The sequence below is a fragment of the Parambassis ranga genome, chromosome 2, assembly GCF_900634625.1.
Source record: "Parambassis ranga chromosome 2, fParRan2.1, whole genome shotgun sequence".
In the NCBI taxonomy this organism is placed as follows: domain Eukaryota; kingdom Metazoa; phylum Chordata; class Actinopteri; family Ambassidae; genus Parambassis; species Parambassis ranga.
In genome coordinates this window covers 15,177,224-15,202,014 of record NC_041023.1, presented here as the reverse complement: position 1 = coordinate 15,202,014, position 24,791 = coordinate 15,177,224, and the positions used below count along the sequence as shown (strand labels likewise).

Sequence of the window (24,791 nt, the reverse complement as noted above, 5' to 3'; positions counted from 1 at the left end):
GGATAAGACCTGCTCTTTTAGATGATATTTTATGGCAGAAAGAAATCCCCCTGAAATTCCCCTATTCAGCTAAAAGGTAGATTATATAAGATTTATGCAAAATAGCCCCCCCCCTGCAGGCACAGCACATAGTGACGAATGAAAACCAAAACAAAGAGGGCCTTCCACGCTGTGCTCCGCATATATCAGGGGGGACAGAACGCAGGAGGCAAAATAAACATCATCCAAGTCTTAACACCGCAGTTTCTCAATAGGTTTGTCTCCTGAACATGAACACAGTTAGCACAACAGAGGAGACACAACATACCCTATGAATATTATTTTCCAGCCACTAAGGTGTTAGCTACACTCTGTCGGGTGTGTATAGCTGTGTCATTGAATCCAGAAAGTGACAGTATGGTTTCTTTGAAGTGTGGTGGTATGAGGTGCTCATTCATAGTCAGTGGATTGGCTGCAGGGTGGTAGTCTCCTAGTTTGGAGAAGCAGACAGGAGTGCCCGTATGGAGGCTAAGCTACACTGAAATGTCAACAGCGAAATGCATTTTGGTCTCAAGTGGGGTCTAAATGGTGGTTTTATTGACAAATACAGGAATTATGCCTTCATCTGGTAGCAAAATTACTGATATTTTTGGAATGTGGTGACATTAATGAGAGTGAAAAGCAGTAATAATATTCTTTTTTGTACACCTTTGGGTACGGACCCCTATGTACAGTATGTGTTCTTCTGTAGATATTACTATTAGTGTGAGAGGAGCAATCCACATGTCAGATCGGACATTTTATTTTGTATGTTAATACATTTCTTTGTATTGACCTCTTTGCTCTGCTTTTTGTGTATCAAATGATAGCACCCTCAGTAGCAGACCTAATATGATGAACAGTTAGCTCACCTCATCAATCTCAATTTAAAGACTTAAATATTTCTGTCGATCGTGTGTATGTAAATTTGTGGTGAATCATAACAGCAATCCAGGTAACATTCAAATGGGCAGGGATAGCATAACAAAGCTTCCATTTCTGCAAATCGCTCCATGATAGATGAGAGAAGCCATCATGTTCATAGGAAGATGTTTTTCATGTTGTAGAGGTGGAACTGTGACCACACGCTGGAGCTTTTTTTAACACTGTAAAATTACTGCTGATCTAAGGTGTGTGCCGAGGACTACACGTCCTCAGAATTTGGTAGGAACACCACAGGAAGGTAATTATGCAGGGGGGATTAGAGCAGAGCTAATACTGTGGAAATGTGCTTATTTGTCTGCTCGATAAGACATAGTTGAAAAAGCATAGTTATTTGAAATAAAATACACCAGTAATTTATATAATTTTTTGTGTTTGTTTATTGGATTTTCCATTCGTTATCATATTTGGAAAGCAGTGATTTGAAATGTGAGTCAGCCTGCTTACAGATGTTATTTGGTACTGATGAATGGATTTTTCATTTACAGAGCCAAGTATCAGCAGCTACTCTGAGATTCTATCATTATTATTCCCGTCAAATAGAGTTCTCTGTTATTACCGACACAGTTTATAATATCGGTGCGATTGATTATTTTTCAGAATTATTGATGCAATCAGCTTTAATCAGCAACACACCACAGAACAGCGTGACAGCTCAGAGGAGGGCCTCGCTGCTGGAATTAAAAGTGGTGTAAAGCAATTTGGGAATTTTCTTTGAGTGATATTCCAAAGACCTGTCTGCTAGTCAGGGGAACAGACTTCAGTACAGTCATGGAGACACTGAACATTTTTTTTGTTTTTTTGTTTTTTCAAAACATGAACACACCCACTGTTGGTCATGAATAATTTTGTTAGCGCATATGACTAGAATGTGCAAAAACATCCTGGACATTATGTCTGCTGCCTGGTCCTGATCCCCCATTTTTATGAGGGTTGTGTCAGCCAAAAAAAAAAAAAAATCTAATGGGTGTAAATGTATCCTGTAACCTCTGCTTACAGTCCCCATAACTCAGCCAAAAAAAGTGTTCTGTTTGCACATTTTCTCCAGCTTCGGAGTGAAATACATTTATTTGACTTTCGCTTTGACATTTATGTAAAGTACTCCATCTGAGCTGAGAGAAGGATTCAAGAAATGTGGGTGAAAGGAGAAACGTGTAGGCAGCGATTCACTCCACATGGGCTGCGGACAAGTGGCTCGCTGGCAAATCACAGCGTGCCACTTGATGATCATTCTTCATCTTTAGGTAATGAGAAAATGTTCTTAGCGTTTTCGCAGAATTGTGCTGACCTTCATTGTGGCATTCAGAGCAATACTGGCTTCCTTTTTAGAGGTGGATCTTTTGGATGTGGTGTGTTTAAAATGTTCACCATGAACTGAGCATGTGGTATAAAATGTCAGATAAATATCTAATACTTGGATTTACAGTTGTCGAAGAAAAATATTTATTTACTTGCACTCGCTGCCATTTGTTTGTGTGTTTGAAATCAGCATCATTCATCATTGTGAATATATATGTTTCAAACTGCAACAGAAAATATCAAATATGAACACATCTGAAACAGAATGATCCAGGCTTTGAATATGCTGTGTGTATGTGGGGAAAAACAGAAAGAAACAGATAAATGGACTGAGAGTGAGGTGTGTGTGTGTGCTCTCTACAAATGCACTTGTTCATTCAAAGGGTTGAAGCAACTGAAGTTTTCTTCAAGATGTTTCCATCTTGGAGGAGCAGCGAAACGTCTTGAAGAGAACTCTGCAGGTCCAGTTGCCTCGCTGTGTCTTTGAAGAGGTGACTGGGATGACTGAGAATCTGCACTTGTTGCAAAAAGCTTCCTCTGCGCTGAAACGCCTCCTTATTTTTCCTTCTCTTGGTTCCACGTCTTTCTCCTTCTTTGCTCACTGATCAAATGAGCCCCCAGCCAAGCTGCATGTTTATCTTGTGTGCAGCAAAGGCAGAAGTACATTTTTCACCTCTTCAGATACAGCGAGGCAACTGGACTTGTAGAGTTTTCAAGATGTTTCCAAGCAGCTTCATCCGTTCATCAGAACTTGTTCATAGTTCAAATTTTCTGTTGTGTTCTCTTTTGTTGCTGATTTAAAAATGATTTCAAACAACAAATGACTCTTGGGCCCAGGGTGGTCACACAGCTCCATAATATAACTGGCAAAAATACAAGAATTTCATGTAACGACCTACATTAGGAAAACAGCTGAATCTGGTGAAATATAGTAAAAATATCAATCCTTCAAAATGAAATGCTAATGTTAAAGATTGTGTGGTTGTATAAGGTTATAGTGGTAGGATTTAAAAATTTGGTTTGAATGGAAGTCAATGGGACATTTTTCACCGCAAAGGCTTTGGGAGGAGTATCTAGTACTAAAAATACTATAATCAATCTAATTTAGTTGCTAATCTTTGACATATCCAAGACCCTAATTACCATGAAAACCCCATACACCTGCTATTTATTACATGAAATTTTGTAATAATTCATCATAGAAGTAATCAAACTGGCATTTAAAGGGTTAAAATCCTGAAAGTGGTTTAATGTTTGGTAGTTTTGTGCAAAGCTAAAGTTGTTTAAGTGATTTATGATAAAAAGTAGAAAAAAATATTGACATATGATAAATCTAAATCTAACATAAAAAATACTTATGTATTCAAATCAATTTTGCTGCTCATATTTGACATATGCAAGACTCTAATCTTATTTATAATAACAAATGAGATTTCAAATATTCAAACTGGCATTTAAAGAGTCAAAATCCTGAATACGATTTAATGTTTGGTAGTTTTGTGCAAGGCTGTTGTTTAAGTGATTTATATGTTTATAAAAGCAGAATATTGATGTGTAAAAATTTTATAGCAGTTTTTAGGGCATGTACATTTTTGGCCATGGTGTCCAGAGGGTGCAAAATGGAGGAGGGCACAAGGGTTAAATAAAAAAAATGTGAAGTTTTAAACATGAACTATTTCCCTCAGCCAAAGCAAGGCGCAGCTGATAGATTTACATACTGCCGACCACTGTCTGATGTTCACAAAGCGACTTGTGTGTATGTTGTTTAACCCTCAAAGAGATGCCAAATCCAGCAGAAAATTGCAGCAGGACTAGCAGGGAGTAGATTGTCCCCAGGCAGATAGCCGGAGCTCTGACTGCACAGTCATAGAGCTTGGGAGGCAAAACAGCTGGCCTGCTAGTGAACCACACATCTCAGAAAACATCAGAGGAAGTTTTGTAAATAAGCTTTAAAAGCCAACCACAGACAACAACAACTATATTCTGGTATGAAAAGATCTTAAAAATATATTCCACGATAGAACAACAACAATACTCTTAAGCTTTAACTCACAGTTGAGTTTCCAGTTGTCACCATAGGACACTGTCACACACACTGCCAGCAGCTCCACTCAGGAGGCAGAGGTGCAGCAGATAGCTGCTGCATAAGGTAAATAATTAACAGGATTCAAACACTCATCATCACAGTGGTATTGTTTGTGCCATTAATCTGCTTGCATTGTTAACACCCATCTGACAGACCTCATGCTTGGCAAACGTTTCGAAAATAAAAGCCATCTTAAGAAACAAATGGTTTCTGTCTGCTGAAATGCTGCGGGGCTAACCCTGGAATAATCTGCCAATGGATTTGTGCCATTTAATCCAGTGACACTAGAAATGGCTGCTCGAGTCTGAAACCCATTCACACAGCTTCTTTAATCTTCCTTGATGTTGTGCGTGAAAGACACAAATGTGGAACATCACAGGTTGCCAAATCCAACGCAACCTGAAAGGATGAGCTGGCACTGTGCAATTTTCCATAAGAAGCAATTGACTTGAGATGCACCTCTGATTGCAGTAAAGCGTGTCCTTTAAAAATCGCACAAGGTAGCATTTTATGGCAATCTCTATATTACAGTGACAAGTCGTCACGTCTACATTATTCAATCAAATAATTTTCAAATGTAGCTTCTTCAAAGCAGAAAAATTGTATCCCCCCATCCTCTTCTTCCTTAGTAAAAGAAATGAAGTGCATCATAAAATATTCATTTTATGGCAGTTGTCAATAAATATTAATATTTATATTGGTGCACTGGCCAGCGTGATGAGGACATGAGAGGGTAAGAGAATTGAGTGTTCTGTTTAAAAACTAATCCTATGTTGCTATTAATGGAATTGCTTTGTTATAAAATATAGATATTAGACTTATTTCATTGCAGATATTGGTATGAAATAAAAAAAGAGGAATCCCATATGCGTGCTAGAATACCTTAGCCTTGTGTTCAGGCTGCTCTGTAAATGGTGGAATCAAACATTTCCAGTGATTCAGCTGCCTTTATTCAGTGTCTAAGTACTTTTACACAAACACAACATTGGATTAGTGGGTATCAGTGCGATCAATACCATTTCTATCCCATTGATTTGGCTTCCTGTTGGGTCCACACTATTGATCCAAAGGTCTGAGAGAACAAAGACATTAGAATAAGCTTTTCCAGGACGTCTCATCTTGGTCTTCCTCTGCCTTTAGAAGCAGGTGTGATGACAAGAGAAAAGGAGTATTCCTGTCATCGTATATATATATATATATATTTAAAGTCAGACAGAAATCTAATTGTGGCTGTAGTGGAATGCTCACTCCAATGAGACTAATCTAATAGAGAAATCAAAATGACAATATTCCATTCAGAGTCTTTATCGGGTTAGCATTGATTGTTCGAGTGTATGTAAATTCCCCACTTTGCCTGTACAGCAGTAGTTCATTGTGTGGGAGGATCCCACTGGTACATGATGTTGTTCCCCAGCTCCTCCACAGTCCTGCCTCTTACCTAAATAAGTGTGATAGTACTAGTAGATCATTTCTTTCTTGCTCTGTACCTTTAACAGCAAACTGCTGCCGTGTTGAGGGATAAGCTGTGGGCGATGCAGGTGGATGCCCCTGCGGTGTCCGGGATTACAGACTATCTTGCCAACAGGGTGCGGTTGGTACGATTCCAGGGGCCACCTCAAGGCATTATCCTGTTATCTCACATTTCCCATCTTATCTTTGATTCAAGCTTCACATCTCTACCTGCTTTATAGACTCTGACAGAACCCCAGCTTCAGCATTTATTATTGATGAAATGGATGGCGCGGGTATACATTCATATCCAGGTAGTTAGATTTGTGCCTGTTTAAGCCGTTGAATGATGTCCTCAATGATGCCATCCATATTCACTATTATATACCATGACATTTATAAAGATATAAGATGAAGAAATGGGAACACTTACTGCATTTTAAAGATATATTCCGTGCTTCTAAATCTTGCCCCTAAATGAGCAAGTTGCAGCTCTCTGTAATACTGCTCATTAGCGAGCATGATCTTTTGCTCATTGTGCTCATGCACTTTTCCAAATAGCATCATAGTTTCATAATTACAGCCTGCATGTTTCATTAAACGTTCCTCTAATAATAAGTTATCCTAACACTGTGGATTATCATACACAGCAAGCATTAGCTCAGCACAATCTCTTTGTGTCCGTTTGAGGCCAGTTTATGGTGTCGCTTTGAGAAACATTATGACACATGTAAGCACAAAAGGCTTTTAGGTAGAGGGTTAACGTGTGTTAGGTTACAGAAATAACTTGTATTTTGCATGCTAATGTGGTTTTTATTAACAGAGTAATAACTATAGCTATACATACATTGTATGGATGTAACAGTATGGGTGCTGTGGAGCAATCAAAATAAGCTGGATTTATCTTCTCACTTCTAATTATAAAGTATTTGTAGTGCATTAGTGTTGTTGAACTCCATTTCATAGAGAAATGTTACATATATTTTACTCCACTACATTTATCTGATGTCTACATTAAATACAGTTTATATGTCTTTAAAACGTTTAATCTGCCAATTATGCTTTTAAATAATAAATAACAGCTGAGGCGGCACATGCACTTCAATCATGGGGCCACAGGTAAGAGTAACATTTTCTGACTATTTACTAATCAAATAGTAGACAGGCTGTATCTGCTGCAATGTGATGCATCTTGTTTGAATGTAGCAGCAGTATTCACAGCTGAAATTAGCCACAGCAGGAATGTTAGCATAAATAATACTTTGCATATCATTTATGCATGAAAACAAACATGATAAAACACTCTCATTGTTGCTGGGATTTATACTGGTTTACGGGGTCAATAAACTAGATGTTAATGCAGAGTTCTGCTGGTTTTATTACTGGCTGACAGAGTCAGACTCCAGCATTCACTGACCTCAGCGCCGCCTTCATGGCTGGTGCTGAAACAAACTGGGTGCTAGTGGAATTCTGACACAACCAGAAGGCTCCAAGTCCATCCAACACTCCACATGGCAGCACTCATCCTGGCTTCTCAGATGGGGGGGTTGAGGGGGAGGAGGAGGGGGAGGGGGAGGGTGAGACGGAGGGCGTTCACATTATTAACAACCTGCAGTGGTCCGATAACACCGTGGCAATAGATTAGACAGGGCAGAGCTGGCTGTTCTTCCTGAGGAGGTTTAGGTTATTTAATGCAGCCTGTCTTAATCCCACACTGTTACGGAAAAGTCTGCCAAAAAAGTCCATCTGTTCGCTGCATATAGGCGCCGTGAATGTAGAAAGTTTTTTTCAAAGTTTTGCAAAGTGTTGGGGTTCTTTGATGGCAGTGAAAGATGCGTTTTTTCTTCTTTTGCAATTAATGCCGCCACAATGTGGGAACATGTCAGCATACTGGGCCATTGTATGCTTCCCATCAGCTTCTCTTGGGGACCAGTAAAAATTTCAAACAAGGCTGATAGAAAATATCTCCTCCCACACAAGCCTCTACACTGCCTCCCCTCTCCACTGCCTCCCCTCTCCCTCCCTCCATCCTCTGTCACTGGCACGCATAATATGCAGGGCTCTAGAGTGCGACCAATTTGGGTGCACATGTGACCTAATTTCTCAATGGTGCAACCAAAAAATATCAGAGGTCGCACCAGAACGACCAGCTGTTAGAGGGAGATACATTCTCCGCGACTGTTAAAAGTCTCCCTGTGGTCCAACAACAGACACACATCAGGCTGATATCATGGTCTAAACCAATCAGAGATGGTGAAGGGCGGGACTCCCATTTGTGTATCTTTGAAAATGTTTCTGCTGCGGTCAGCCGAGAGAGAAAGCAAACAGGAAACTGAAGAGTACTGTATGAACTTTGAATCTTCATTATGGATTTCTGACAGGCAGACTTGTTGGTTAGTTTGTCCATAATTTGAATGAGTACTATTAAAATATTTATTTTTATTTACTTTTTATTTAACTGTGTTCATTATACAAGGTCCAAATTCATTTTAGGATGATATGTGATTATTAAGCCTGTTCATATGTACAAAATGTCAAGTCAAGTCAGCTTTATTGTCAACTCTGCTATATGTGCTGAACATACATGTACTAATGCGTACAAAAATATATGGATTAAGTGTGATGCGGTGCACCTAAATTTTAGGCGCACCAGTGCAACCAGGGCAAAAAGTTAGTCTAGAGACCTGATATGTCACATTTTTATAACAGGAAGCCAGAGACCCGATGAAAAGTTAAAGTAAAAATGCACACCTACAGTACTGCTATAAAATTCATGGATGACAGAAGGTCATTCCAGCACACTGTACTTACTGCTGTATTTAATTTTTAGACCTACTTTTTCTGCCAAGTGTGCTCTATAGAATAGACATCCTGGTTCAGCATGAATATTATTGTTCATATCCAAGCCTTTTTTTTCTTACTATTGACCTGAGCTTTATTGTGACATGTACAGTAAGGAGGAGAAAGCTTAGGTGTGTTTACGGCACCATCTCGCTCTCTGTGGAGCTGCTGATAGGTCAATAAAAAATGAAGACAGCTGGTCTTTGTTCCAGAGCAGAATGCAGGATATAAAGTGAGCCGTGAAAGCCCTTAAATGTCACCAGTCAGATATACACTCAACAAAAATATAAACGCAACACTTTTGTTTTTGCTCCCATGTTTCATGAGATGGACTTGAAGATCTAAACTTCATTCCAGATACACAATATTACCATTCCTCTCAAACATTGTTCACAAATCTGTCTAAATGTGTGATAGTGAGCACTTCTGCTTTGCTGAGATAATCCATCCCACCTCACAGGTGTGCCACATCAAGATGCTGATCTGACATCATGATTAGTGCACAGGTGTACCTCAAACTGCCCACAATAAAAGGCCACCCTGAAATGTGCAGTTTTGTCTCACAGCAAAATGCCACAGATGCCACAAGCATTGAGGGAGCGTGCAATTGGCATGCTAACAGCAGGAATGTCAACCAGATCTGTTGCTCGTGCATTGAATGTTCATTTCTCCACCATAAGCCGTCTCCAAAGGCGTTTCAGAGAATATGGCAGTACATCCAACCGGCCTCACAATCGCAGACCACGAGTAACCACACCAGCCCAGGACCTCCACATCCAGCAGGTTCACCTCCGAGATCGTCTGAGACCAGCCACTCAGACAGCTGCTGAAACAATTTGCATAACCAAACAATTTCTGCACAAACTGTCAGAAACCGTCTCAGGGAAGCTCAACTGCATGCTCGTCGTCCTCATCGGGGTCTTAACCTGACTCCAGATCGTCGCCGTAACAGACTTGAGTGGGCAAATGCTCACAATCGATGGCGTCTAGCACGTTGGAGAGGTGTTCTCTTCACGGATGAATCTCGGTTTACATTGTTCAGGGCAGATGGCAGACAGCGTGTGTGGCGTCGTGTGGGTGAGCGCTTTGCTGATGTCAATGTTGTGGATCGAGTGGCCCATGGTGGTGGTGGGGTCATGGGCAGGCATCTGTTATGGACGAAGAACACAGGTGCATTTTATTGATGGCATTTTGAATGCACAGAGATACCGTGATGAGATCCTGAGGCCCATTGTTGTGCCATACATCCATGAACATCACCTCATGTTTCAGCAAGATAATGCACGGCCCCATGTTGCAAGGATCTGTACACAATTCTTGGAAGCTGAAAATGTCCCAGTTCTTGCATGGCCAGCATACTCACCGGACATGTCACCCATTGAACATGTTTGGGATGTGCTTGACCGGCGTATACGACAGCGTGCACCAGTTCCCACTAATATCCAGCAAATTCGCACAGCCATTGAAGAGGAGTGGACCAACATTCCACAGGCCACAATAGACAATCTGATAAACTCTATGCGAAGAAGATGTGTTGCACTGCATGAGGCAAATGGTGGTCACACCAGATACTGACTGGTTCTGAGTCCCCAGACCGCCAATAAAGCAGAAACAAAATGCACATTTCAGGGTGGCCTTTTATTGTGGGCAGTTTAAGGTACACCTGTGCACTAATCATGATGTCAGATCAGCATCTTGATGTGGCACACCTGTGAGGTGGGATGGATTATCTCAGCAAAGCAGAAGTGCTCACTATCACACATTTAGACAGATTTGTGAACAATGTTTGAGAGGAATGGTAATATTGTGTATCTGGAATGAAGTTTAGATCTTCAAGTCCATCTCATGAAACATGGGAGCAAAAACAAAAGTGTTGCGTTTATATTTTTGTTGAGTGTATAATCGTCAAGCTATTGGTATTGATCTGCAATGATATGAATTCTCCAAAGATTTACAGTGTTATGGTCAGTGGGCTGATTGACTGTGCAGCGGTCAGTGGAGGTCAGCTCTCTGACAAGCAGAACAGTTCAGTTCATGTTCTTTGTGTATAATAAGGAAACAAGAGTTAACCCTCTAAACCCCATGCAGTTTGTAAACATTTCTTTTTGAATTATTTTATTTAATTAAGCTAGAGTTGGTATGTGCAACATGTTACTAATAGTGAACTGTAGTAACGGTGCTGCAGGACTTGATACCAAGGGAAATTTTTTGCTGAAGTGGACCATACATCCAGATGTGCATGTTCTGGTCATCCTATTTAAACGTGGTGTTTATTAGTGAGGATGTGAGAATCTACTTCCAAAAATAGGGATGTCCCAATCAGGTTTTTTTGCCCTCGAGTGTGAGGTGATTTTGAGTATCTGCCGATACTCAGTCCAGAGTTTAGGGTTCTCTACAAAAGCGAATGGCAGATCACACATTGCGCTCATTTGTGCTATCTTGCTGTGATGTCCTATGCCTTCGCACTACCACATGGCATATAAATGTTACTGAAATGAATTGTGCAAAACTGTGTGTGTGACCCTTGCTGCTGACTGCTCATTTCAGCTGCATCGACTAACCCCTTTCCACGGGTACAATACTTCCACAAACTGCCCGAAATGTGTTGCGCAGGTTCTAAATACTTCTGTTCAAACTGCTACATTTCTCTCATCCCATTCTCGAACCCAGGACCTCTCCCACCCAAGGCAACAACTGTACCCCATGCAGCACTATGCTGTATTAATCTGCAGAAACGCGTTAACGTTGACAGCCCTAATACATATATATCCGAGTCCCAATTCTGATCAGTCTGAAACCGTTATTGATCATGTGATTGGATCGGGACATCCCTTTTCAAAATTATGTTGGCTGTGTTTAGTTTGTCTGGATTTTCAGGCGGTTGACTGACAGCTTATTCTTCGGCTGTAATATGAGTACAGCATCGTAGGAAAAAAACAATTGATTGTTGTGACAAATCGTAGTCTTCTAAATCAAACGGGATGAAACCGGTTGTATGCTTCATTTCTATGTCAGTGAGACATCACACCACTTCCTGCTGCTCCACGGTGCTGAACATAAACATGAGTTCTTTAAATTTTCAACAAACAACCAATGCTTTCCATCCCTGGAGAGGACAGCCTGCTTTTCATGTTCTTCTTGACAGAAGTGTGTGTTTTTTTTTTTTTTTTTCGAAGAAGAAGAATCTGGAGCAAGATCAGAGACGGGCTGAACTCCTCAGTGGATCGAACTACTTTGCCGATAGAGAAATCATTTGATATAAAAAGAAATTATAAGTCATTCTTGCCAGTGACAGATCCACCATCCCACCTGATGTGTGAATAATCGGTGTCAGATTAAACAAAGAGAATGTCATTGTGGCGTCTGCTTGAATGGAATCACTCACGCGAGCAAACATGCTGCTCAAAACATGCTTCCTACTCATGTGCCAAATCTCAGAAATCCTAGGCCGATTCCTCCACGCTGTTGAGATTTTTTTGCCCTGTGTAGTCGTTCTTCAGCAAACATGCAAGATCTTATTTTGTGGCTTACATCTACATAAAGAGTAAAATGCGTCCCTGTGGTGCTAAAAGAACATAAAGAATCATCAGCTTTAAGGTGGACATTTTTATGTCGACAGAAATGCAAATGGTCTTGTTTATTTCATCCGAGGCTTCCCACACCTTCTGCAGCACTCATGATTAATGAGACAGACATTGCCTTTTGGATGGAGAACTTCCTTGACAAAACACATTAATACTGAAGCCTGTTTTACATTCTCTTCCTGGCTTCATCCAGCTATCAGTGGAGGCGCAGGAAAAAAACGTTTGTCTGCATGCAGAACGGCCTCATCAGAAATACAGATAAAAACAAAGGAAACTGGGGAATAAAACCCCATCATGTGAGGGTGTATTACGTGTTGGCAAACATACAAATAGACTACCCATTTCATTTCATCTGAGACATCTTCCGTTTTGTTAATGATTAATGGGACAGACGTCTCATTTTGGACACAGTAGGTGCTCACATCAATAACCGTAGCTGCTTTACATTTCATCCACCTTGCTATCGGTAGAAATGCAGGGGGAAAAAAATGGGAAAAAAAATTTGACTGCATGCAAAATGGTTGGATATTTTCCATTTGAGAGAAGGAGGCTGTAGCTGCAGCTATCTCTAACTGAGTTTGGTTTGCCGCTACGAGGAGCTTTTCGATCTGAAAGTCATCGGCTGGCTGTTAGTGAGACAGGAAAGAGCACTAGACTTGGACAAACTGTACCTCAGATCATGTACAGGTAACACACTTCTGTTTCATTTTGATGTTTGGTCTTCCTGTGTCACAAACACTCTCTCGCTTTTCAGACACAGCTATTCAAATCTACTAATTTGTTATCATTTGGCCTGCAATCATGATACACAATTAAATAATGAACAACACAAATAATACACATTCAGTATGATAGAGAGTTACATTTAGGCTGGATGGCTAGAACCTCACTTCTCACTATATGGCTTGACACCATCTCACCACAGGTGATACAGCTAAGAAAATCTGCATTACATGGGTGGTGGCTCTATTCTTGCCGCAGACCATCTCCCTGAAGTCTTAAGTGTGCTTCATAAATGCTGCAAAAGTCACTTCTGTTTCCCTTTTCACTCACAGTTACAGTTAGATATGAAAAAAACTACTCTTTATGGTTAGGCATTAAAATAGGGTTAGGCGTAGGAAAAAAAAACAGTTTGCCTTAGAACATATGCATTCATATCATTAAACACATTTTAAAGGGCAAGATGTTCTTACCATCTGCCACTGCTATTTCTGAATACAGCCCGCCCTCACTAGGAAAAAATGACATGAGGGTTACAGCGTGTTCATAGGAGGGAGCCGACAATGGTGATTGTGTGATGGGAAGGATTTTCCTAGTAAATCATGTTTAATGTTAGAAATTCGTGGGATTTAGGATAATTTTTACCTAACCCCTTACCAGTTTTTAATGTCTAACCTTAACATACCCTAACAATATTTAAGTTAACCTCAGCTGAAAACGAAACTCCATAGCCCACCAAAACAAAACAGCTCCTTGTGTCAGGGGGACACAAACCTCAGACTCCTGAGTGAAAGTCCACCCTGTCGCATCTACCCCAATCACCCCCGACCTACCTCCTTGCTCAGACTTTATAATTTTGATGATGATGATTTTGCTGCGCAAACATCATATAGTTGGAGCTCAAATAAGTAAGAGAATATATTATTCTGTCAAATATTGAGCCCTGTGATGGTTTATCCGCTACATTAAAATGTATGTTAAGGCATTTAAAATGGAAAGCCTTTAGGCTGTGGGGGAATGGCTGGGAAACACAGTGGGAAGTTTCATCTCAAACTGCACTGCTCTGTGTTTTGTACTCAGTGACACCAGCCTGAAGTGAATAAGGCAGCCTCGTGGGGAGTTAACACACCAGAGCAACTTTATTGCTTTAGGCAACCGCAGGTACATGGAGGGGGTGTGAAGGACGTGACGAATGAGAGTCTGCAGTAATCAGTGGAAACGCAGTTTGAGAATGTCTAAGTGAGTGGATAATCTAATTTGGCAATGATAGCATTAGATACATAATCAGCTGCAGCGGCAGGGCAAACGAGTAAAGGTTTATTAGAGCTATGCTAAGAGTACTCCAAACATCTACAAGGACATCGATGAAGCAGGTGGGATGTGAATAAGAAAAATGTGTGCTGTTTTGTAATAGGAAAACATTCATGTACACAAACCAAATTCTGTGGGAAAACAGGCACATTTCTGACCTCAGATGCTTCCATGCAGTCAGATGTATTTAAATAAATCCCAGATTGCACGTATTGAAATGATGTGGTATGCCCTCAGGGGGGCTCAGGATGTTCTACAGCAAAATCCAGTTTACAAATTCTACACAAACACATCCTGAAAATCAAAGAAAAGTAATACCAGAGCTCCACTCTCAGACAATAATGTAGCTTATTAAAAGTTGTGTTTCTGTGAAGGCCAGAGGACTTAATGAAGGCAGACCTGGTTTCTGAAATCATTGAAAGCGTTATTGACCTGATATCTGTAGACTGTCGACCAAAATAATGAGACAAATCCTGGGATGTGACCAACAACGGGCTCAGCTGCACTGTGGCTATAACCTGAGTGGTCATGAATATATTCCTCTTCCACTGAACCTGCCATGTTGTGCTGCAGTTGGCCAGAACAAACAGACAACCAGGAGGTCTATGGAGAGACTTTTTTTTCTTATCAACAGGATTCCGCCTCCACAAACAAAGGTCATTTTAACCCACTGGCCTCAATGCAGGAAATTGTTATTGCCAGAAACTTTTCATTAGTCCTATTTTCATTCCTATTCCACATATTTGTGGATGTGTCCAGCTGTGTGTATTAAATCTTGGGACGATCTTGTCGACATTTGCAGAACTCTCAGGCTGTATACTACCAAGCTACCAAGCTGATGCAAGTCAGGTCTTTTTTTTCCACAATGTGACTCAATTCTTATTTGTTCAAGACTCTAGAATTCAAGTTCAAGACTATGAATGTAAAAATAAGATCATCTGTGTTGATTCTAATCAAACATCATGATGTGATCCTAAAATGTCCACATGTGAATTAGAACGGTCTTGTCAGAATCAATGGAGCTTCTTGCCTATAAACATGCACTTTATGTTAGCATACTTAAAAACTTGAAAGCCTTTTCTATCTTTTGTGCTAAGCTGCTCGTATCAGCAAAGATAACATTAGAGGCTGCACTTGGATTATGAGGTGGTATGAATGTGTGGAAGTGTGTACCAGAAGGCTCAGAGGATGTGGGAGACATCTTTTTTAGCTCTGTGCCTACCATAAAAAGAAGAATCTCACAAACAGCTGGGCCAGTGGAGCAGGTCATGTGACACAGGTACAGGAAATGAGTCTTTGGTGCATCATCTTGCCTCAGAGCCAGAACCCTGACCGTACATACATGAATAATATCAAGTCTTATCTGTCAAATAAGAATACAGTGTATATACGAATACTACAGTATTTCCACAACCCTTTTACAGCCCACACCTTTCTGTCCCCGGGTGCCTGTAGAATCCTCCTTACGTGCTTGAGTAGGAAACGTAATCAACCTTTTTATTAAAATAAAGCATTGAGCTGAAAGTCAATATCTGCGAAAATGAAATACTCTCCACCAAAGGCATGAGACCAGCGCATGAAGACTCAGATGTGATGCCATCAAATGTAAAATCTGGAGCCTTTTCATATTTTATTCTCCGAGTGATATTATTAGTTATAAGCAGAGATTTCAGAGAAAATCCCCCTGGATTTCGTCTCACTTGCCTTTAACATCTCTTCTTATTCATCCTGTCTGCTGCGTTTTCAGATATTGAATGTTGATGAGAGCAGAGATTCAGATTTTGTTTAAGTTTGGCAGAATCTTCTTCATATTGAGACCGCTTTATTAGACCGTGTTAAAACAATGTGCAACATCTATCTGTCTGTGCGAGTAAAGGCTTTCTGTCATTCGGACAGAGGATTCCATTATGTAAATGTTTCCCTCTGTAGGCTGTGTTTAGACCAGCTTCATCCCCACGTGAAAAAACAGCCCCATCACTCATTTGAAAGAGGCCACTCTGGTTACACAGTGGGGACACCAACACAGACTGACGCAGAGCGCTGCATCAGTCAGCAGAAAAAGTTTAACCTTTCTCTGCCGTCAGCTGGAGAGGTGCTGTGTTTCTAATGTGAACTCTGTTTGTGTGGTTGTTCTGAACAGATAAAATACACTGTGACACAAAGACACAGTGAAATAATTAACAGCATGATAGCTGTCACAGTGTCATTATGAACCACTGTGTAGTGACAAACCTATTTAAAAAAGAAAAGACTTGCATTGTCTGTTTTTTTCTTCTGACAGCATTCATTGCATCAACAATCCCAGAATTTATATCTGCTGCTGAAGCCTTGAGCTGTGTCAAACAAAAAATGGCATATACACATTTCCTGAATGGATTATATTGTCTTTGGAGCTAATAACAGACAGTAAACTGTTATTAACCGTTCAACATCCAAACTGTTTTAAAGGCTTTCTTTAGTGAGCGAAAGGATGACATCATGCTTGGAGTAGAGTTGCTGCTTGTTTACACTGATAGGGGCCAGGTGAGGTAGTTTGGGCACCTGGTTTGGATCCACCCCAGGTGCCCTCCCTGGTTAGTTGTTCCAAGGATCTCCATCTGGCAGGAGGCACCAGGGCAGACCCAGGACGTGCTGGAAGGATTTCATCTTTCAGCTGACCTGGGAAAGCTTTGGCATCTTCACAGTCGCCGGAGGTGGCTGGGGAGAGGGAGGTCACCCAATTATGAGGTAGTTAGGTTGTCAACATTAAATTTACATGTGTTCAGCACAAACTTTTCCTCTTTATTATATTTGAAAGGAAATAAAAAATAAATTTTGGATGTCAACAGGTAAAAGATCAGCTGTTGTCCGTTAGCATCCCCCTCAGTTTAGTAGCTGGAAATGGAAGTGAGCACACAATGCTGTTTGGATCCACCGGCTTTATCATGTTCATGTGGTTACGCGTTTGTAACCACATGCCCGTGCGGGTGAAATTCACCTTCAAAAGAATACATGTGTCCACATGTGTGAAGGGAATATGGCAAGACGAAAGTTTGTGTTCCATAATAGTGTAGAGACCTAGAAACTTTTGAACATTTTCTCCAGGCTAACAAAACAGTACTGTGACCACTGTGTTCCCTATTTTCACCGTTCTCTGCTGCTCATGCAATTCACTTTTCATTTGGAGAGAACATTTTGCTTCAAAAGTGCACTTCAGTGTAAAAAATATAGACTTTTTCCCTGCATGATTTTTATTGGGCTGAGTGTATCTTTGTGTAATTTTGCTGCTGTAAATACTACATACAGATGTGACCTCAGGAGATGGTTGTTTTATGTAACAGTGACTGTGTCTATCCAGATGTGATGCTGCCCTGTTATCCTGCTGTCATCTTACCTCTGAGAGAGTAAGCTCCCGCTGAGAGGCTTGGTTCAACCCAGCAAGTGCACTCTCTCAGCTCGACAGAGATGCCATCCTCAAGTATATAAAGCGCAGGAGTCTTCAAAACTGCAGAATTTTGATTTCTGCAATTGCTCACAAGCAGCAGAGGCTAAAGTGTGAACAGAAACAATTTCCACAGAAGAGAAAACACTCTACTGTAACTGCACCCTGCAAAGCTGATGACTTCTCAGAACTAAAGATTAGGTTGAAAATCACAACTCGCGCACTTTTTTTTTCCTGCAGCTGCTTGCCACCCCCTCTCTCTCTCTCTCTCTGCTCCCAGCCTCCTCCCTACAGTCTCTGAAGTGTGAACAGACGCTTTGCTGTCTCAGCTTGGCAATCTTTGATCAGCGCAGGGGGGGTTAGCCAGCCTTCAGTCGGACAAGGTCAGAGGAACAAGATGATGGTCGGCGCGTTGTCAAAAGTGGGGAGTCGCCACCTGTTTGAGAATATATTCCGCTCACTCTTACACATACCTGCATTCCTAAAGCCAAAAGGGCCTCAAACTGAGTGGAGTCAACAGGCTGCTGTAGAAGCTGGTCAAGCCATTGATGTGTCTATTATATGTGTCCCCAGGTATCCTTGTCAAACCTGCTGCCTGAGACAATAAGAAACCTTGGGCCGTATGCAAATCTGCAGTCTGCTGTGAGTTACAGAGCCCCAAACAGGATTGCTTCTTCCTGTGCACCAGCCTGTGTCAGTGCAGCTGATAAACAGCGCTACACTTTGTTTTTCTGCTCCGATAGCAAGAAATCAACAGGCAAGCTGTGTCGTCGGGTAGTATTTCTCAGCCAGTCTTAAACCCAATCCTCTTTTGCTTCCCTCCAGGGTGGAATTTGAATGACCTGATCAATTTCTAATCAGGAAAGACTCACAGCCTCTCTCCCGTCACAATGGAGTTTCCCCACAAATCTTCTATATAGAGGTCTCACTCAGAAATAGTTCGGAGCAAAGGCCAGGTAGCATGTTTTTTCCTGGTTTCATTTTTCAGATATGTTTTTCACCCTTGTACAGTGATGATAGCATTTTTATCTCCAGTGTGGATCCACTGTTTCCTAAATATAGAAGTAGTTGTGGAATCCTAAACACAACTGCACATCAGAATGAAATCTGGGCCCTGTATAAAGGCAGAGGTGCCCTTTTCATGTTGAAAATGAAACCCCAGGAGGTCTGACTGCTTTGTCAGACGTGAACAGCCAAAGTCTGGAAAAAAAATCTCTCACTGTTCAGTTTATATATATATATATATATATATATATATATATATATATATATATATATACTGCTGATTTTTTTCAGCAGCATGTTTCTAACTAGAGGTTATGGGTAGAACTTTCCTACACTTTTTGTCTACATCAGGTGGGCTCTTTCGGAGACAGTATGTGCTGTGTGCATGTATGAATGTTGAACAGATTTCAAACAGAATATTAATGATTAGTTCCCAGTGGGTTGGTTCTAATTAAACTCTAAAAGCTCTTACTGTAATGTATACATCAGTCATTTAATCTGCTCACAAAGGTATAAATGAATTCTTTGTAAAGTATAAATCCATCATATTGTTCCCCACACAAGAGCCGACGAGTGTATGTATTGCAATGACACACAGTAAAGATCGTTGTATCTGCTTTGTTACTCTTGGTATTTTGACTTCTTGTTTGTAGTTGTACTTTTTTTTTGTACGTATTTTTGCTCATTAGTTTTCTCAGTTGATGTGTAAACCAAGATCCAGACTTTTTAATTAGATGCGTTCAAAGTGACATATTGGCGAACACCATCAAAGATTTCCCTGATGTGCACTTTCTCAATTTAAGCAGTCTGTACTGCGTGTGACACTGGATCAATGGCTCATTTTGCATTTCTCCAGCTGGTCGATAATTTCTGTGTTTGGACAGTAATTTTATCTCCTTTAACAACAGCTGCTTCCTGTTATTGACATATTCCTAACAGTGGGGTGAAAGGGTGATTATGGTTGTTGGGTTTTTTGCATGTGCGTCACTGTTGGTTTGATGCATCCTGTTTAATTTGGCAGTCAAATAAACAAAGTGTTGCAAAGTAATCCTGGAATGATCAGTTATGTGAAATTACAAGAACGCTGAACAGAAGGCATACTGTTTTGGTTAGTATGTGTGTCAATAAAATGTCCTTTTATTTGCCTTCTAGGTGGATCATTAAAGAATGGAGGGGACCTCAGTCACTGACCTCACAGAATCAACATCTAAGCAGTCAGTGAACTGAGCAGATCTGATTAGCAGGAGCCTACAGGAGCCTACAGTGGATTTCTCTTCCTTTAAGTGAATCTGCAGGGAAACATTGGATGGGTTTCATTAAGGACGTCTATGAACCAGATCCTGAGTCGTCGGGAAAGTAAGAACAACCGGGAACAGCTCTTCGGACAGCCATGATATATCTGAGCCACTTGCACCATGTGGTCAGTGGGGCTGCTTTTTTCTCACACCTTCGGGACTCCAGATTTATCATGATGCTATTTTTGTCCGTCGCGCACTCAAACTTTCCCACCAACTGATTTGCCTGTGACAACATGTCTCTGCCCAAGCAGAGGAGAATCAGGACTTTAGCTCTGCTGTTTTGCATCATTACATTCACAACATTCCTGTTCAGTTACACTTTCCGGGATCCCTCAGTCTACTTCTTCAAGTACGCATTCCGGCTGTCAGACAACTTGTTCTCCAAAGGGCTGTGTGCCTGCCGTCAGTGCATAGCAGAGCTGGAGGATGACCCGTGGTTTGCCGAGCGCTTCAACCAGTCCATCCACCCCCTGATGACCAGGGAGAACAGCGTCCTCTCAGATGACACCTTCAAGTGGTGGCAGGTAAGATTCAGGGGACGTTTGTGGGATTTAAGATGCTAACATTCAGAGGAGAAAAAAAAAAAGCTTCTGACAGTAGACAAGGTGCTGAAAAGAAAAGATCATGAATAAAGAACAGGAGATCACACACTGCTGTAAAGCTCCCGAGGAGTGTTTGTTTTCACCACATTGATTGTCTCAAATCCAAGAGATCTTTACCAGGATCAAGTTGTGAAGCAAACTCCCACGCACAATTTGTTCGCATTTCAAAGTGAGATGGAGGATATGAAAATTGTTTTCTCTTCTAAACCTCACAATAGATATATTTTTCCATCAGAACCTGAACACAAACCTCCAATCATCTGTCTCCAGGGTTCTTATTTGACTGACAGAAAAACACGGTGATATGACAATCACGGTCATTTGTATCTAGCTTACCTAAAAAAAAACACAGGAAACTTAAGGCAAATTTATTTAAAGGTACAGTGCAGCATTTCTGTCTCCCCTGTGAGTGGGAGTGCTTACACAAACATTGTCAACATGTGTGTTTGAAGGTTAAGAATATAGTGTGACATCAGGCCTCTGTGCAATTCAGCCTGTGGGATCAGAGCTAAGCTATCCTAGCTTGAAAGTAAAAGGGCAACTGAGAGAAATCTGTTCATATGGATTATGCTTCAGTCATCACCTTATCAGTGGTGATGCTGTTTGTTTTTGAGTGATCTGAGAGTTACATATTTTCTCACCATGACACTATTTGAAGTCATATTAAGTCTTTGCAGCACCACAACTGGCAAGTACACAGTATTACTTTAAACTTAGTTCTTGCTCAGACACAACTTGCTGACAGTGCTGTTGGTGGAGACTCTTATCTCCAGCTCTTCTGAGATGGGTTTTGTCACCTGTGTGATTGCCAAAGTTAAATGGCTGCTTGAGAGAGAAGGCCTCTCTCTCTCAAGAAGATTCAATGAATGAGAAGTATAATTATTTCTGTTATTGGCTGCTATTAAACTCAGTTCAGGAAATATCTTAATGGATTTAACACCTACATTTGGCCAGTCATCTGCAGGATTCATAAAACACACCAAACCATAACAAGTGAGTTGTTAGGTGAAATAGCTGTTACAGTGTTTTATGGGGATTTCTTGTTTAAATCCACCTTCTTGTACATTAGAATTCACATCAGCTTTATAACTAATTACCTACCTTAATTTAATTCTGTCAAACCAATATATACTGTACTTTCTACACCCCTCATTATTAGAGTACAGCTCTCTAAATTAGAAAAGTCTATTCACAAAATTTATGTCATACAATTATCCTACCTTAGTCTGGAAGGCATCCACTGCCGTAGGTATTCCCACATTCACCTCACACCATGTCCAATTAGAGGCAAGAATAGAAAAATTACTGCAAGGTTGCCCCCTGTCACTACTCATTTCAGGGAAAGCTTCTCACAGAGAGCTAGATGAGGGAGGTGTCACATATCAACGATAGCCAAGCCAGATGGTTCGGACTGCACTGCTGCAAGACAAGGGCACAACCTCCAGGTGTACCCAGGCTCTTCCTTCCAATGAGCTGTCAAAGCTTCATGTAACACAGCCAAATGTAATTTCTGGAAAGGAGAGGTTTTTGTTAGATGTCATGATATGTGTAGAGCGGTTGTATTAAATACAGCTATAGTGTATATTCAATGGTGGAAAAGTCTCCTTCATAATATTTAAACCAAGGAAAGTAGCTGTGAGACCATTCTGTTCTGCATTCATTCCATTTCAAGCTAACACAATATGTAATAGTATACAGCACACACACACAATTCTGCACTTATTTGCTGTCTCTTTGAGTTCAAAGCCACCAGAAGAAGCCCAAGCCAAAAGAGCCCCTGCAGACAGAGCTAAGCCGTCCCCGAGGTTATTTCAGAAATGTGCTCGGTGTCTCGAGCTCCGCTGCCCTTGTTCAATCACTTCTGCTTAAAGTGGCCCTAGAGCTGCGACTCTCTCTCTCTGAGGCCTCTCTTTGCTGTGTCACCAGTGGTTGCAGTCAGAGCGGCAGCCAGCCAACTTCAGTGAAGTGGTGGAGGAGCTGTTCCAAGTCATCCCTGATGAGGTGCTTTACATGGACGCCGGCCCGGAGCGCTGCAGGACCTGCGCTGTGGTGGGAAACTCCGGGAACCTGAAGGGCTCCCAGTATGGCGGCCTCATCGACTCCAGTGATCTCATCATAAGGTCAGTTACCACTTCAGTCTGCAATGTGAGAATGGATACGTAATTAAGGCAGGACTGTCACGAGGTCATGTTGGCTACTAAAAGTGGACAGATGTGTTGATCTCTGTCATCTGTCACATAAATTACAGGATGACACAGATTCAGTTGGAGAAGGTGGGAAAAAAAATTGAACAAAATGTCCACAGAGAGATGGATGGTGTGTTTTTTTTGTTGCAAAACTGCTGGTTTTAGCTGATTTCGGTGTCATGCTGGACAAACACTTTCCCTTGGACTTTGTTGTCCCAGTATCTGCAGGCTGGATGACGTGCAGCTCTGACTCTTGGCTGCAGTGGCAGGATGTGTTTAGAAAAAGGATGTAAGCTGGAATCTATTATTATCAGAACAAATTTTTAAAAATCTGCTCCTTAATAGTAAAATCAGCATCTTAAAGCAGTTGAGAATCATTTCTGAACCACTGACAGGATAGCAGGATGTTGACTGAGAAAGGATATGAGCACACACAGAGAGTGAGCAGAATGGAAAACAATGCTTCTCAAATCTGTACAATGCCATTCAGCCAGATCCTCTAAAGCCTCCTTTATAGACTATTATGAATATTGAACGATACTGGCCTATGGGCTAAAGCCTATTGTTTGCTCTGCAGATTGGAGTAGAAAAATAGATTTGAGTCATAACAGAAGACTTTGCATCTGCTTTAACAGACAGCAGTAGTTTTTAATATTGATATTTTGGAAAGGGGGTTTTCAGTAATCGCTGATTATCCAATGAATATGATCTCTATACATCGTACACTCAGCTAATCTTAAATGTGCATATACAGAGACAGTGGAGTCACACTTTGCAGAGATACATGAGAACTATTTGAAGCACACATAGCAGGCCTGGTATGATCAATTAAAGCAGCAGGCAGCATCGACGGTACCCTCACACCTTGGAGCACATCAGTCCAGGGGTTTCACTTATTGAATGTAGTGCAAGAATCACTTCCTATGACCACATAACTGGACTGGACAACTCATGTTGTTTCAATTTATGATAGCCAAGTAGATCCATGAAGTACAGAAGCTATAACTTCTCGTTCCCAGTGGGTGGGCATTCATTTTTTATAGCAAAGCATCAATTTTTTAAATCAATATGGCAATGAACAGTCAGAACTTTTAAGGTTTTAAGGTCATTGTAGATGATTCTTTAGGAGTTTGTTTGTTTGTATGTCACTTTTTGTGCAGTTCAAAATGGTCCCCAGATGATTGGCCAATTGTGATAATGGGATTTAGAGTCGAACAGTCGAAAATATAACAGCTTAATCCTAAAAAAAAATGCATATTAATAGAAAGAAATGTTAAAATAAAGCAGAAATAAAAGTGAATAAATAAAATACACTCAGTTCAAGCTGTGCTAAAACAAAGGAAATGTATAATATAAGTAAAAGCCTGGGGTTATTGTGACAAAAATACATTAAGATAATATAAAACGAGGTGATCATATTTAAAAAAGAAAAGCAAAGGCGAGGTTACAGGGGTGTGTTGTGAGTGTACATTATATTTTTACATCTCCAGCTGCTCCCAGGTCCTCAGACTCCACACTGTTCTGCAGAGTGGAAGCATAACAGCTGAAAGCTGACTGTTTGTCTGACCCTCTGGACAGCCAAAAGGCTCAAGTCTGAGGACCTGAGAATCCATGTTGGTTTGTAAAGCCTAACATCTGAGTCAAGTACATTTGGTGCAGGATTGTGAAGAGCTTAAAAAACTTTGAAATCAACCTTGAAACTAAGAGGATGCCAATGCAGAGACTTTAAAGAAAGTGTTAGGTCTCTCTCTCTCTGGTCCTAGTTATCACTCAGATGGCAGAGTTCTGTATAGCAGCTGTAGTTGATGATGATTACTTTTTGGTAAACCAGATAGGAGAGAATTGCAGTAGTGAAGCCTGCTGGAAATAAAAGAAGTTTGTCACTGTCACTCAGAGAGAGGGAGGGGGCCACAAATGGCAAAAGCCTTTTCTCATACCTGTGACGAAGATGCAAAACAGCCTACTGTTTCAAAGCAAATAATCTGTTACTATGGGAACAGGATGTAAAAAGGACTAAAAAGCTTCACTG

The 24,791-nt window shown here is 40.9% G+C and overlaps 1 protein-coding gene across 2 annotated transcripts in view; it reads left to right on the top strand.

The window, feature by feature from the left end:
* Positions 1-24,791, top strand: part of LOC114431889 (CMP-N-acetylneuraminate-beta-galactosamide-alpha-2,3-sialyltransferase 1-like) — a 58,912-nt gene that overhangs the window by 15,291 nt on the left and 18,830 nt on the right. Inside the window, exons 2-3 of one of the 2 annotated variants that reach the window (XM_028399564.1) lie at positions 19,829-20,498; positions 22,503-22,696. In XM_028399564.1, the coding sequence (XP_028255365.1) occupies positions 20,208-20,498; positions 22,503-22,696 (485 nt within the window). In that variant the 5' untranslated portion in view covers positions 19,829-20,207. Of the gene's footprint in view, positions 1-19,818; positions 20,499-22,502; positions 22,697-24,791 lie in introns of those variants that run through there. The other variant, XM_028399565.1, reaches the window with a different exon arrangement.